Here is a 14,245-nt window from a genome sequence, read left to right on the forward strand (position 1 = left end):
AACCAGAAAATAAAAGTCGAGTGCTAATTATACTTTAGTTGCCCATTTATGTCATTTGCCCCACTGCGAACATAAAAACATCAACTTTTATTCACAATATATGAATCTTGTACATTTTTACTGTTATCCCCACCATAAAAAAAATGCATATTTTTACCCTTATATCCAACATATAGTTTGTTATAATATAAAAATCTTATATATTTTGTGTGCATATAGTTTGTGATATATGCAGTGGTTCACTGCCATCCCATTTAGCATTCAATTTCAGAGTTCCAAAAACACTTTTTAAAAAAAATATTATTTTAAATACTATTTAAAAATTACTTTATTTAGTATTTTTATAATTAAAATATATTAGAATTAAAATTTAATATTTCTATTAATATATTTTTAAAAATATTTTTTTTCAACTGCAGCTGCGGTAAAAGCAATGACATTTCTTTTTATTGAGCCAAATAGATCCTTTAAGCACTTAGAAAAGTAGATACTTTCCTCCAAAATTTAATACGGTATAAACAACTTGTAATTTAAGAATGACCGTGCTAATTACTCTGGGGGAAAAAAAAGAAAGAATTTTAAATAAAAAGAACAATACGTTTGTATCTAACTACTAATGCACAAGCAATCTGAATGAGAATCCTTCTGTCGCCAGGGAATCTGGTCAAAGATATTTTGATGTTTGCTCCACTAATGACCCTAGTGAAATTTAGCCTGGATGAGCACAATTGCTTACTTTTCATTGATCCCTTGCTTTCAGAAAATGCAGAAGACATCTATGGAAGACAACTTTCATCCTATAAGCGACCTATTCCAAATGGAGCTTATTCATTCTCATCATCTGAACTAGAATTTTCAATCTTTCGCTCTTGAATTGCTGGAAATAGCCGGGTTCGAAAATCAGGAGAAGGTTGTTGGCTGGTTGAAGAGTTAGATGATGCAGTTGATGACTCTTTTTTCAGTAATTTTTCTGACCTCTTTTGTGCCTCTCCCACCTGCTTGCACACCTTATCTAAGATGATCAAGAAGTCCCGCACAATAACAAAAAGACGTAAGCCTTCATCCTTCCCTGCATTCCCATGGAAATAATCACCAGTGCTCTTCACCAGAGCCATAATTCTCTTCTCTTCCTCCAGCAACCACATGATGTCAACCTCAGCATTCTGCACAACACTTTTTAATGTTTCATGGAACTTACTATCTTCCCCTAAACTCTTCATATCCTTGTTCAGGAAATCTTGGGTTTTTAACAGTGAATTGCCAAGTTTAGCAACAGTTCCTGTTAAGCTATCAGGATCTACAATTGCTGCTTTCTTGACATTTCCTAGTTCACTGCTCAAACAAGAAACCACCTGAAGACCAAGTTTGCTATAGTCATATTCTGTATCAGCGGTAATATCCTCAAGGAGATCATTGCTCTTCACACTGATGTTAGAGAACGTATGACTCTCCCTTGCTACACGGGCGGCTCTCACACCTTCAGAACGTATTATCTCCTGAACGACAAAGTGCAACAATGTGGTCTTACCATCTGTTCCCTTCACATCAGATAATTTCAGAAGTGTGTCAAGTTTAAATGCTTGAGCACCACCACGGAATGTTCCATCATTCATGCGGTTGCCAGTTTTAAGAACAGCTTCTAGAAGCTTGAGGAACAATCTGCTGTTTCTGAGTTCCTTGCAAGCAACCTGCTCCATAAGAAGAGATAGCATTGGCATTTTCTTGCAAATTAGTAATCACAAAAGTCCAACAAATGAACAAGAAACTGCTATCAGATTACATGAGATGCAGAAATGAATGATGATACTGTGACATCCAGAACAAGGAGCTATGAGAAACTTCAATGCCTCCGCAAAGGTTCAGTTCACAGATTATGAATATATTTGTGGAAATTTGTCCTTGTTGTATGCACATATGAATCTTGCACAAGCAGTAGGTTCCTCTAAATCTAAATGATGAACCTCAAGATCCAGAACAAAAGAGTCAGTGCCCAGTGGACTCTACTAGTGGTTGCTATCCCATCTCTACTCATTCTTGTTCATATGGTGGCCACATTCCTTTAAAAATAGGGACATGTGCACGTGTCCGCGAGACATGTAGCCAGGGAGACAAACAAGAGCCAATAAACCAAAAGGACCATCTAGTTTTTTTTTTTTCTCTCTAAAAATAGTGTATGTCGGTTCTTCACAAAAATTCATTTAATACAAGCACATTGGTTATGCTTATGCACTATCTAAAATATGTATTTTATCACTGCAATTCCAAAATTCCAGAGTGTTTGTTTCATCAATATACATCATATACAAAAGTTTAAGTTTTTATTCAGCTCTTTCCAGCATACTGTCAAAGCAACTTCTTTCCCCTTTAGAGCTATCAAAAATTAATATCAAGATACTGATACTAAATGAGCAGCAAACATGAAATGTAAAATCAGATGGGATGCAACAAAACATCCAGTATCCTACCTCTAAAGTGTCAAAGGACTCCTTAGTCATGGCAACCTCTTCCTGTAGAGTACACATGAAAAGCAGTGCTTCCAATCGTTTATAAGCAAATGGAATGTCAACCAACATTTTTAGAAATCGTTCAGCATTCCCTAGTTGAGAAAGTTCACCACTGTACAGCCTAAGCTTCAGCTCTTCATCTGCTGTAGGTGCCATTTTCAACAAAGTCTGAAGGAGTTCTATGGGAAGTTCATTTCCTGATTTTTACCTTCGAGAGGTTAGATACATTGACGCATTAAAAAGAATTCATGACAGTGCATCAAGGATAATAACCTTCATGAAGTGCATCACAGACTTCTTCTATTGTAACATTCAGTGCCCGAAGAAGAATTGACAGGTTTTGCGCCTTTTTGGTATCAAGGATCTGAATATAATGAAATGTGGAATCTTGGGAGGAAGACTCTTTCTTGCGATCAGTTTTGTTTCTGTCAGCAGGGGCATACCCAAACAGTGTTTCGATCATCTCCTCATTGAACCTGTAAATTTGATTCAGCAGCACATAAAGTTTATCATTTGTGAATAACTCAACAAAAACTACTTAAAGAAAATGTGACGTACTGGAATGATCCTGATTTAATCTGATGCCAAACCATTGAATGATCAGGATTGGCTAGAACTTTATCCCAGAAAAATGGCTTCAGCTTGGCTTTAGGATTATTGGCATCACCCTCTGCACCATCCCTTTCACCTGGTGCTGCATTAGGAGGATGCTTCAATCCAGTTGGAGGTCGAGGAACCTTTGAACCCATTGGTAACGGTGGAGGTGGTTGGGAAGGAGCTGGACCACCCTTTGGAGGAGGTGGTGGTGGAGGTGGACCAGATTTGACACCAGGAGCCATAGGTGGTGGAGGAGGCGGTGGTGCACGAGGAGGAGGGGGAGGAGAGAGATCAGTCTTTCTGGTAGGAGGTCTGAGAGAAGCAGGTGGTTCAGGAGGAAGAGGAACTGCCCTTCCAGGAGGAGGCTTCAAAGGAAGCATACTGTCCACCCTTCCAGGAGGAGGAGGTACCCATGCAATTGTATCGCTAAATTTGCCAATTGACTCAGCAGACAATGCAATTTCATCAGGTGAGGCATGGAGAGCAGTAGACTTGATGCTGTCCAAAGATGAGTCCTTTCCATGATGACTTGAATTCTTATTAAGAGATTGATGATCAACCTTCTCTTCTTTAATAGAATTTACTAAACCAAAAGAGTTATGAGGAGAACCTGAAAGATCAAATTTTGAACCAATATCAGAAATGCATCAAACAAAAGAAGGTTGTAATAAGAACATATCTAAGAGACTATGTACCAGTAGAGTAGTTACTTAAGCTCAGGCTGAGAAGAGGTTTTTCATCATTTTGTCTACCTCCAGAGTTTCTTCGACGAATCTTAGTACAGAAAAAAAAGAACAATGCTGCGAAGGCAAAAGTCACTGCTGCAGTTACAACTACAGCAATAACAATTACTTTATGGTTACTTCTGTGACTATCTGGCTCAACATTTGGATCAGAAGCTGGACCTGCAGAAGCATCTTCTGTAGCTGTAGGTGATGAATCACCACCTTGAGGAAAAAATGGTTTTTGTGGAGATGGAGTAGAAACTGGAGATGGCATAGAAACTGGAGATGGCGTAGAAACTGGAGAAGGTGCCAGATCAGCAGATGGCACTGGACTGAAAAAAGGTGATCCAGCAACAGGGACAGGGGCGGAGGCTGGTACCTCTGCAATGCTTTGGAGCAAATTTCTTTTTGGAACAATGCGTATGGGAAATACAGAATCAAGATATCTCGTATGCTGAATATTAGAGCCACTTTCTCCAGAAACATGGAACAGATTATTGTTCTTTCTCATACAATCTAGAATTGTTTGCATTAAATGGGGATTCTGGACCTTAACCATTTTCCAAACATGTTCTTTTGTCAGTAACCTACCCTCGGAATTACTTTCACTAGCCATATCAGATGTCTCCTCTGGAAAACAGAAGTTGAGATCCTCATTAGCTTCCTTCAAATGAACAAAATCTTGCCTGCAACTGATCCATAATAGCTCTGCCTGTAATCCAATAATTTGAGTAAATCTCAAGTCTACTTATGCACTTTAAATTACCATAGATTTAACTAGACTTCAGGTGTGCCTAAAGACACACTATACATTATTAAGAACAAGGAAGCATTGAGGTGTGCGCACATATGCACAGAGAGAGAGAGAGAGAGAGTGCAAGCATAATAAGTAGAAAGTTAAGTCGAGAAATTCATCTTCCACTACTAAGTATATCTGTAAGAATATGCAACAAGCATGTGTCATGCAGATACTACTCTATGCAAATGCAAAATTAGGCCCAGTTACAGAGTTCCTAAATCTGAGAATACTTAAAAATTCTCACCATTAAATCATTGCCTATTTCACAATGACTAGTCAACTGATCAAAATAAATACCATTATTCTTTTACATTAAACAAGCTTTCAATAATTTTATAATTGCAATTCTTGAACACTGGAAGCATGATTTTACAAGTATGAAAAAACTCCAGAAAGCAAATTGCAATTCCATTCTCAACCTACTGCTTACCCCCCCTAAAGAGTAAATAAATGAATTAAAAGAATAAACAACACAATTCTAACTCCAACAAATGCAATGATACCAAGAATTTGAGAAAGTTTGAGCTTTGTGTCCTAAACCCTAGAAGCCATAACTCTGATTTCCTAAAAGTCGTATATTTAATATGTGATTATATAAACAAACTAGCAAACCATTAGCAAACTTGCCAGCAACTTCCAAGGCAATCAAAAATTAAACAAAGTTAATTACTTGCATATTCATGCGTCCAATTTTATGTTTCTTATCATTTCAAATAATTCAATAACAGATATGACAGCATATATAAAATTTCAACATCATACAAGTCACAGAACGTCCTGGACATGCAAGTTAATAATTCTTGACATCACAGCATTTAAACCCAAACCAATTAGTACAAATAGTTCAATGCATGAGTACCATCTAGAATGAAGAATTACTTGACATAATCCTGCTCTTTGTTTGACATGTATTTCCAGAAAGCCTTGGCAACTATGAGGACAGAGTACTTGCTCATTGATACACAAAATTACAGCACAGCAATAATTAAGATATAAAAGAGCAATTCTTATACTATCCTTGTACCTAGCAAAATAGATAAACATGCAGGCAGGAATAGCAACCAATTGAAATCAAATAACCTCAACTGTTCATAAAATCTATTAAGCTTAAATCGACAAGAGAGTATTATGTAGTGTCGTACCATGCCGTCATCAACCTCCCCAGTCAATGGATCGACTAATTGGCTCATATGCACTTCCTCTGTCCTCTTTCTGTATTCCAGGCTCCCCACCGAAGATGCACAAAGCAAAATCACCAAGAACATGACATAATTTGACTGTATGCGAATCATTTGTTGTTGAATCACCATTGTCAGCATACTCTATTCTTCTCATTTCATCAACGGCTAAACCCTTTACAGAAGCAAAACCCTAGAATACCGTCATAATGCGAAGCTCCCAAAAAGCTTCAAACTTGGAATATTCGACTCGTACCCACTGTTGATTTCTGTGAAGGTGAATCCCACAACTAATCGTCACTATATACAATTTCTCCAAGACCCGGAAACAATTTTTGCCCAAAAATTGAAACTTGGAATCAGCACTCAATCAACCAAATAAACTCAGAATTTATCTTCCATAAAAAAACACCAAAATATCGAATCAAATAGCACAAAGACCAAAACACACAAAAGAATCAATATCAATGAGCTCAAAATAAAATTAACTTAAGGTGGAGCTATCAGAATCAAAACGAACCCTTATTTTGGCCCTATAAGCAGACCCAAAAAAATCCCAAATGTGAGCAGGAATTTGAAAATTCAAATGAGCATTCGATTATGACCAGATCCAATCAAAAGGAACTTAAAAGGGCATTTGCTGTTTTTGCAGGAGACGGTTTGGACCAGTGAAAACGATGGAAATGAGACGAGGAATTTATTATAAAATACAAAAATTCCAAATTTTTTAATTGAAAAAGAAAAAGAGTATCTTTTGAATTTTATGAGCTGTTTTTGGGTAGAGAGAGAGAGAGACGCGGAAAGGACGACGGAAATTCACAGTTGCTTGAAAGAAAGGAAAAGAAGAAATGCTTTGTACAATGAAGACTAGTGATTGTGGTAATAAATTAGTATCAGCATTTGGTGAGCTCTTTTATGGAATGTTTGCTATATTTATTAGGAATGGAGCCGATAATTATATTTCAAATAAAAACATTTTCTTTATCTTCCATGTTTGCACAAACTCAACAACCCACCATTGGGGAATTTTATTTTATGTCTTAATCATTTCAAGCTATTTCATTACTAATCTGTTTAGTTAATAACATTGAGACTGGATTCTATGATAAATTTCAAATGTTCTTAAATTTAGGGTGGAAAAATAGTTTTATTCTTTAATTTCATTTATAATATTAATTTTGCAAATATAAAATTTCTTTTAATATATTATAATCCATTCCATTTATAAAATTAATGTGAAATTACTTTTAAAAAATTTTAAAATAACTTTCTTATTTTCAAATAAAAATAATCATATCCTTGCCCTATCTCTTTTAATAGTGGAAGAGAATACAGGTTGTGCTGTTATGTGAAGTGGTGAAGTGTTGTGCTTGATAATTTTAGACATGATTCATGAATATGATAAAATTATAACATAATAATAATTGTGCCTTATCTAGGTTGATCGGTAACCTAATGTAATACATTTATAATATATATTTTTATACCGGCATCGATTCGTGATCTGTTCATTCATTTTAACTCAACAATATATTCATCAATTATATTATTTGAAAATGATAAATTAGTAAATAAAAATTTAATTATTTATTATATTAAATTTTATTATAGTTGATTTTTGTTTTCTTTACTAATATTTATTTAATTTATGAATTTATATAATAAAATTAAAAAGTATATTGTTTTACAAATATTTTTGTAATTTTTTATCAAAACATTAATTAACTGAATATTTAATATTATATTGCATATCTTTATATATTATTTAATTTGTGTGTTATATTAATGTGTTAATTTCATATAATATATTAATTTATAAAGATTAAAATTATTGAATCGTGTCAAAACGTGATAAATAAATTATATTGGGTCATATTAAATTGTGTTAATGGATTGATTCATTCCAAAATTTATGCTAAATAGGTCAAATCATGTCAAATTAACCTAACATGATTTAGTATTAATCATATTATATTATGTAACTCATATAATAAAAGGATCGTGTTCGTATTTAGATTTATAACATGATTCATTAATCGTGCTGTATATGCATTAAATCTTAATTATGTTCGTGTTATACTCATGTCCATACAAACGCGACCCACCAACTCGAACGCCGATCATTATATATTTCATTTTGACAAACTTAATCCCCTCTTTATATTTTTTCCTCACTCGATCCTCTCTTAGTTACTTACTTTATTTTTTTCCCAATGCCTTGTTTGGCTCAAAATAACCTACTTCTCAATAAGTATACATTCAAGAAAATTATTTTCAAAAAAGTATGATTTAAATGTGTTTGGTTGGTATATTAAATTTGTGGGAAGTAAAAGTTTATTAATGGATGATAATTCTAGAAACAAAATAAATATCCCTACTCCACTTATAAGTATAATATTTAAAAGGAAATTTTTTGCCTGCAACAGGGTGTATAAACACCCAACTAATGTAGACCTATCTACGTATATTTTTAAGTGGGTCCTATCATAATTTTTACTAAAATGATAATTATTGATTGGTTGGATATATAAATCTGAGTGTAGGTAAGAATTATCCTATTAAAAATATTTTATTAATAAAAAAATTGATAAACCTATAATCAATTCAATAGAGTATATTTTTATATTGTTCAAATATACAACTCACATGATAATCAACATATAATAAGTCTTTAACCTCAGATGGAATAATTATTTATTTTTTTTAAAACAATTGTTTCACAAAATACTTATTAAATTAAGAAAAAAACTTTTAAAAAATAAAATATATATAATTATAATATTTTTTTATAAATTAATATAATAAAATATTATTTTAAGTTAATAATAATAAGCAACAATGAAAATTTAGATAATACTATTCATTATTAGAATTTACAAATAATATTAAACTAATAAATCTCTGAACCTAAGAAGGAAGCAAAACGTGAGGGGAGCTAAGAGGGATGAAACGCAACAAAAAATCGCTAAATGGATTTTGCTTGAAATTTTGCAAGAGTAATGTAGGAAGTAGGAGAATTTTAGCTCAAGAACTCAAAGTTAATTAACGCTGAGGAATTTACTTCATTTACATAATGGAAGTAGGTTGCTCAACTTCCTATAAAGTTAAAAATACTTTTCTCGATTAATTTTCTCTCAAAGGTTGGATTTTCTTAGGGATATCAGACCCTTATCTTCTCGGCTTATTGGTATTGTCCCCTACTCCCTGGGGGAGGAAAAGGAATGGTTACATTTCCTCCCTAGAGAATGGGTTGCTCTCCTTATTTATGGGTGAGGCTGTGAATAGTTTTATATGGTTTTGGTTTGCAGGATGAGTGGTTTGGAGAGGGTTTCTTGTGGTCCTGCAGTGTATATCTATGGTGGAGGGAGCCATGATTTTCATGGTTCTGTCCCTTCTTGGTGTTGTTGGTCTTAGTGTTGATTGAAAAGGGCATGAAATCAATTTGGGAGGAGGTCCAAGGAAGGTGACAAGAGGGTTAGAGCCGGCGCTTGAAATTGCTTTGCTGGTTTGCCATAGTTAGAATGGCGTGGCCTCCATTATCCTCTTCTCCTTGGTTGATGGTCTAATAGTGACGAGGTTTTCTTAATCTTGAGTGTCGGAGGAAGCAGTTTGTCCATGTTGCCTCTATTTATTTCTCCACGTGTTGTTGCACCAGCATCCAGTGATGCTTTGTGGTGGCTATGGCAGTTTTTGTTCTTATAGTTAGAGTGGTTTGAATTGCATTGTTGGGTTATGGGTTTGAATTGCTATTTGTGGTTGGTTTTGAACTTTTTTGTCCTCTTTATAATAAATGTTTTTCCCTATAAATCTTGTTTTAATACAATGAATGACATTTAAAAAAATAAAAAAACAAAAAATTCCTAAAAATTAAAGAAATTATGTTTTATAATACAATGATAAATTTATAGTCAATAACATATGAGTGCATGCAAACTGTGGAGGCCTCCCATAGGAAATTAAAAAGTTTGCCTAATTGCCTCAAAGTCTAAGCCATTGTTCTGTACTTTTTTAGAGCAACGCGTTCTGAACTTTCCTTTGCATGAAACAAATTACACATGATTGCTTATTTGCTAAAAAATTATTGAATATATATTAAATGCTTAAAAATAATATATTATTTTCTTACACTAAAAGTAATTTAGGTAACCACTTGAAATAATTTTTATATATACAACGATTTTCTAATATAAATAAATAAAGTAATTTCTTGAAGATCCATTTCAATTTAAAATAAAAAAATGAGAAAAATGTTAGAAGGGAATGTGGTTCTTAAATTGAATTTTCCCATCACCTTCACCTACTCCTCCACATTTTCAAGGCCATAATGATGTGTCTTTATTTTCCTGCCATCGACTTTTCTCAAAGGCAAAGCAGAAGCAAGAAGCAACCGTGTCTTTACTCGTATTCATTTGTATACCCTTCAACTTGCGTCTGAGGAAAGAAAATAATTTTCTTTTTGATATTACTATAAGGGGATATCTATACTTGAAAAATACAAAAAAAAAAAAATAATAATAATAATAAAATATGAAACCTATTTTCGACGCTTATTCGCATATAATTTGACCTTTATCATGGAACAAAGCATCTGTTTTCTTTCTTTAGGGCGGTTATCTTGTTTCCCATTTTGCTAAGCAGAAAAGCCAAGGGATAAATAAATTTATTCTTTTATGGTAGATGCAATTTCTGCTTTGAGCAGATGTTCTTATCTTATCAGTCTGCAGATGCCCTGAAGCCTATCACACTTGATTTATCTAAAACCTGCAATACAGGATTAGCCCTTGAAGTTTTTGAGGTCATTGTATTTTATAATCTGTGTACACATAAGGTTTTTTAATGCCCCTCTATTTTAAGTTGTTTTGGTGTTTGGCCATAGATTAGCTGGAAATCCAAGCATACATCAAGCAGATACTAAATCTGCTTTTAGGAAAAGCAGCTCTACAGATGCCAAGACCAGATGCAATGCAGAGCATAAAGCTTCATCATCATCAGTAGTCAAAAACTAATAGCCACTAATTATACTAATAATAATAAAAGAAAGATTAAATATATGAAAAGTACATTTGTAAAGAGGCAGAATGTGAACCATAACAAAGAGGCATCCAATACATTGAAAAATATTCCTTTCAAGCAAACTTTGCATAATCATTTCCATTCACAAGCCAACAATTACATCAGGAAGAAAACTCAAGTTAAGTATGTGGGATAATACCCTTAACACCAAAGAATGATCTCTAATCTCTGTGGGACTTCCACAAAAAAAAAAAAGATCCAGCTTAAACATTATTTTCCAGGCAAATAACATGCTACAACAAAAACCGTGTATCATATGGTTTCTTGACTTGGAAAATCAAACTTTATGGCAGCAAAGTTCTCAAAATTGAGAAAACAAATCTGTCAACATCTTAAGTCCAGCTTTTCTCTCCATTTGGGATTAACATACCAGAACAGGTTAGAGTTGAGAGTGTTCGGTATTCAGTGCAAACAGTATTGATTTGCAATTAATTGCAAGTTGGAGATCTGCACTCACAACCAGACTAAGCATGCAAGTGCATATTTTCTGTTTAATTAGCTGAAGGACATAAAAATGCTTGTGCTACTCATGACTCTTGGATGCAGGTTCCTGTGCACAAATTGGTATAATTTTACTGGTTCTTTTTTTTTTTTTTTTAATTCTGTTTAATTATCACATCAAGATCTCGACAATTAAGTTGGAGAAAGAATTATGATGGAGTGTCCTGCTTGTGAAATTGTGTGGCCAGCATGGGCAGATGCCAGATGATGTTCATTGAAAATTGCAGGACATTCTCATTTAAAGGAAGACGGAAGGGAAAGAAGGGGGGTGGGGTGGTGTGTGGTGGGATGGGTGGGTGGGGGATGAGATGGGGGTTGTGGAGGAGGGGAGAGAGAGGGGAAGAGAAAAGATTTTCTCCATTCTTCCAAATCTGCCTGTTACAATTCCTTCTTAGTAATGGACAAGGCCCCCATAGAAAAAATTCCCTCTTCCTTTACATCCCATCAAGTAGTCTCAAAGCATTTGTTCTTTGCTTTTATTAAAGTGACTCTTTTCACACAATAAAAACCTAAAGCCTCAAACCACCACCAGGAAAAAAATTCTGAACATTTTCATGTACAAATCTGCGATGACAAGTTGCAGACTGCTTGAAGTTCATACAGAAGATCAAACTCCACATAAGTGGAGTGTTTCATTAACTGAAGAATTGTTCAAAAGGTTTTTCTCTCTGGGAACCCCAATCCTGCATAAGATATTTGGCGAAGGATCGTTGTTCAGTCCCTTGTTGTTTGGAAAATATTTTGATCCTTCAGATGCCTTTCCACTGTGGGAATTTGAGTCTGATATCTTGTTATCTAATCTTCGGAGCTCTGGCAAGACTAGCGTTGATTGGTTTCAGGCAGATGAAGCTTATGTACTAAAAGCAGAACTACCAGGTAAGCGTTCTTAGCAATTCACGACATCTTTTTTCCAAAGTGGACTTGAAAAGAAAAGTGATTAGATAACATAAACAAGTTATGCAGTGATTCTGAAATTTCTTGAGCCTGATGGTTTTGTAAAGCAGGAGCTGGGATAAACACAGTGCGGGTATATGCTGAAAATGGGAAGATTGTGGAAATTAGTGGGCAATGGAAGCAGCAAAAAGAGTCAAAAGCTAAAGATTGGAGAAGTGGGCACTGGTGGGAACATGGGTATGTTAGAAGACTTGAGCTCCCAGAAGATGCAGATTGGAGCAAAATTGAGGCATATGTGAACAACGATACATTTCTTGAAGTAAGAATTCCTAAGAACACTTTGGATTGTGACACAGATGACACCATGACCAAAAAATCAGATTCAGTGTAAATTGATATGAGTATAATTTTGATCTGCCAAGAACTTCATATTGTTAATACTTAATGGATCATTCCTAAACCTTTTCTGCTATCAAAGAGCAGAGATATGCCCAGCAAAGGTTTAGTCATCCAAGCGGAGACAAAAAAAAGAAAAACATGGTAAAGTGTGCAGAAACTAAAAAAAGAAAAAGAAACCATACCATATTCAAAATCATGACTCCACTGGCTTGTTCTTCCGTCTCAGATTTACAATCTTCCTTTCCTAAAAGCCTCGTGCACACCAATGGAAATGCATCCACTTCCAATCCCATTAGTATTGATACTCACATTTAACTTATACAGCATGTCATTTCTTGGCTAGCTATTGCATACCGCAGCACTGTCAATAGCATAGTTGAGGACTCGACATTCTTGTTTGTTTCCGTAATATAAAAATTCCTAAAATTTAACGACAAAGGGGATGTAGCTCAGATGGTAGAGCGCTCGCTTAGCATGCGAGAGGTACGGGGATCGATACCCCGCATCTCCATTTCCAATTTATATTTTTACAGAAATTAGGTATTTATTTGACATTTTTATTAAAATTACAATTTAAAAAAAATACTTTTCAAAATATATTAATTACATAATTTTCGAATTTAATTTAAAATTAAATTTAATATATTTTAATTATAAAAATTCAAAAATAATAAAAATATTTTTTAAACAATTGTTTTTTTTTTAAATTACCAAATCAAGTGCTAAACAATCTTATTGATTAATAATTATGCTGAAAGACTCAGAACTGAGGAGTTAGGGCTTCTGGGCTTGGTGATGATTTGAGGCCCGTAATGAAATATAATGTTGGATGGAAAGATCTAATTTCTCCCCTTTCTAGCTCATCATCTGCCAAATGGATAATGAGTTTTTTATTTTTTATTTTTTAAAAAAGAAGAAGATATGGGACTTGCGTAGCTCTCCTCATCCCATAAATTTCCCAATTCCCACCACATTAAAGGTGATTCAATTCCAGAATCCCCTGCAGGTATCTCACGCCTTTATCATTAATGCTTTATTGGAAAACATTGAGTCTCCATTTCAATTGAGAATATTTCTCCCATGAGAGGGCCAGTAAAGGTGGGAGGGAGAGGGGTTGGATTGTCAAGACTCAAGAAAAAGGGGTTTCAAATTGCTTCTAACCCTCTTGCTTCAATACTTAAGTAACTGGTACCAGCAATAAATGTATTGAAATCCCTCTTTTTGTTACAAATTTATGAAGGCAGTTGCTTTCTATAAACAGTCTCATGAAAACAATGTTTCAACAAGCATTTAGATAGCTAATAATGCCTAATGGCAATCAAAGCTGCCTATAAATTCGGCAACTCAAACTCAAAATTAATTCATCCAAATGTCACCATTATTATAACGACTTAAATTTTCTATTATGAAGCAAATCTCATATTTAAATATGGTTAAATAAAATAGAAAAACTAAAATAATATAATATATATTTTTAACATTTTCTTGCAGGCCATCGTCGATTCCCAGCGGCCCCAAATCTTTTGGTTTCTAGTTTAGCAACTTTGAAAAAACAAAATAAAATAAAATAAAATA

At 34.1% G+C, this 14,245-nt stretch overlaps 2 protein-coding genes and 1 non-coding gene across 5 annotated transcripts; 2 read left to right on the forward strand and 1 right to left on the reverse strand.

The window, feature by feature from the left end:
* Positions 1-461: 461 nt before the first annotated feature.
* Positions 462-6,682, reverse strand: LOC110653635 (formin-like protein 5). 2 transcript variants are annotated; one of them, XM_021809359.2, is made up of 6 exons: positions 5,768-6,682; positions 3,797-4,538; positions 3,063-3,711; positions 2,778-2,980; positions 2,466-2,701; positions 462-1,688 (listed from the first exon to the last, which is right to left on the reverse strand). In XM_021809359.2, the coding sequence occupies exons 1-6, from the start codon at positions 5,942-5,944 to the stop codon at positions 825-827; spliced, it is 2,871 nt and encodes a 956-aa protein (XP_021665051.2). In that variant the 5' UTR covers positions 5,945-6,682; the 3' UTR covers positions 462-824. The 2 variants fall into 2 exon arrangements, with proteins under 2 accessions (XP_021665051.2, XP_021665052.2); XM_021809360.2 differs by having other exon boundaries at positions 3,812-4,538; positions 5,768-6,681.
* A 4,991-nt stretch (positions 6,683-11,673) lies between these two features.
* On the forward strand, positions 11,674-12,733 carry LOC110653636 (21.7 kDa class VI heat shock protein). 2 transcript variants are annotated; one of them, XM_021809361.2, is made up of 2 exons: positions 11,674-12,253; positions 12,379-12,733. In XM_021809361.2, the coding sequence occupies exons 1-2, from the start codon at positions 11,932-11,934 to the stop codon at positions 12,660-12,662; spliced, it is 606 nt and encodes a 201-aa protein (XP_021665053.2). In that variant the 5' UTR covers positions 11,674-11,931; the 3' UTR covers positions 12,663-12,733. The 2 variants fall into 2 exon arrangements, with proteins under 2 accessions (XP_021665053.2, XP_021665054.2); XM_021809362.2 differs by having other exon boundaries at positions 12,382-12,733.
* Positions 12,734-13,108: 375 nt separating this feature from the next.
* TRNAA-AGC (transfer RNA alanine (anticodon AGC)) lies at positions 13,109-13,181 on the forward strand. The gene has a single exon. It is a non-coding gene; the product is annotated as a tRNA-Ala (tRNA).
* The last annotated feature ends 1,064 nt before the right edge of the window (positions 13,182-14,245 follow it).

This window comes from Hevea brasiliensis, chromosome 15 (assembly GCF_030052815.1).
Source record: "Hevea brasiliensis isolate MT/VB/25A 57/8 chromosome 15, ASM3005281v1, whole genome shotgun sequence".
NCBI classification, from domain to species: Eukaryota; Viridiplantae; Streptophyta; class Magnoliopsida; order Malpighiales; family Euphorbiaceae; genus Hevea; species Hevea brasiliensis.

What these genes read in the sequence shown, in the direction of transcription:
- LOC110653635 (XM_021809359.2), bottom strand. Translation starts at nt 5,944, where the DNA reads ATGCTGACAATGGTGATTCAACAACAAATGATTCGCATACAGTCAAAT. An exon ending in CTGTGATGCACTTCATGAAG is followed by an intron (nt 2,702 to 2,777) that starts GTTATTATCCTT and finishes GGTAAAAATCAG; the next exon opens with GAAATGAACTTCCCATAGAA. An exon ending in AGTCCTTTGACACTTTAGAG is followed by an intron (nt 1,689 to 2,465) that starts GTAGGATACTGG and finishes CTTATGGAGCAG; the next exon opens with GTTGCTTGCAAGGAACTCAG.
- LOC110653636 (XM_021809361.2), top strand. Translation starts at nt 11,932, where the DNA reads ATGTACAAATCTGCGATGACAAGTTGCAGACTGCTTGAAGTTCATACA. An exon ending in ACTAAAAGCAGAACTACCAG is followed by an intron (nt 12,254 to 12,378) that starts GTAAGCGTTCTT and finishes GGTTTTGTAAAG; the next exon opens with CAGGAGCTGGGATAAACACA.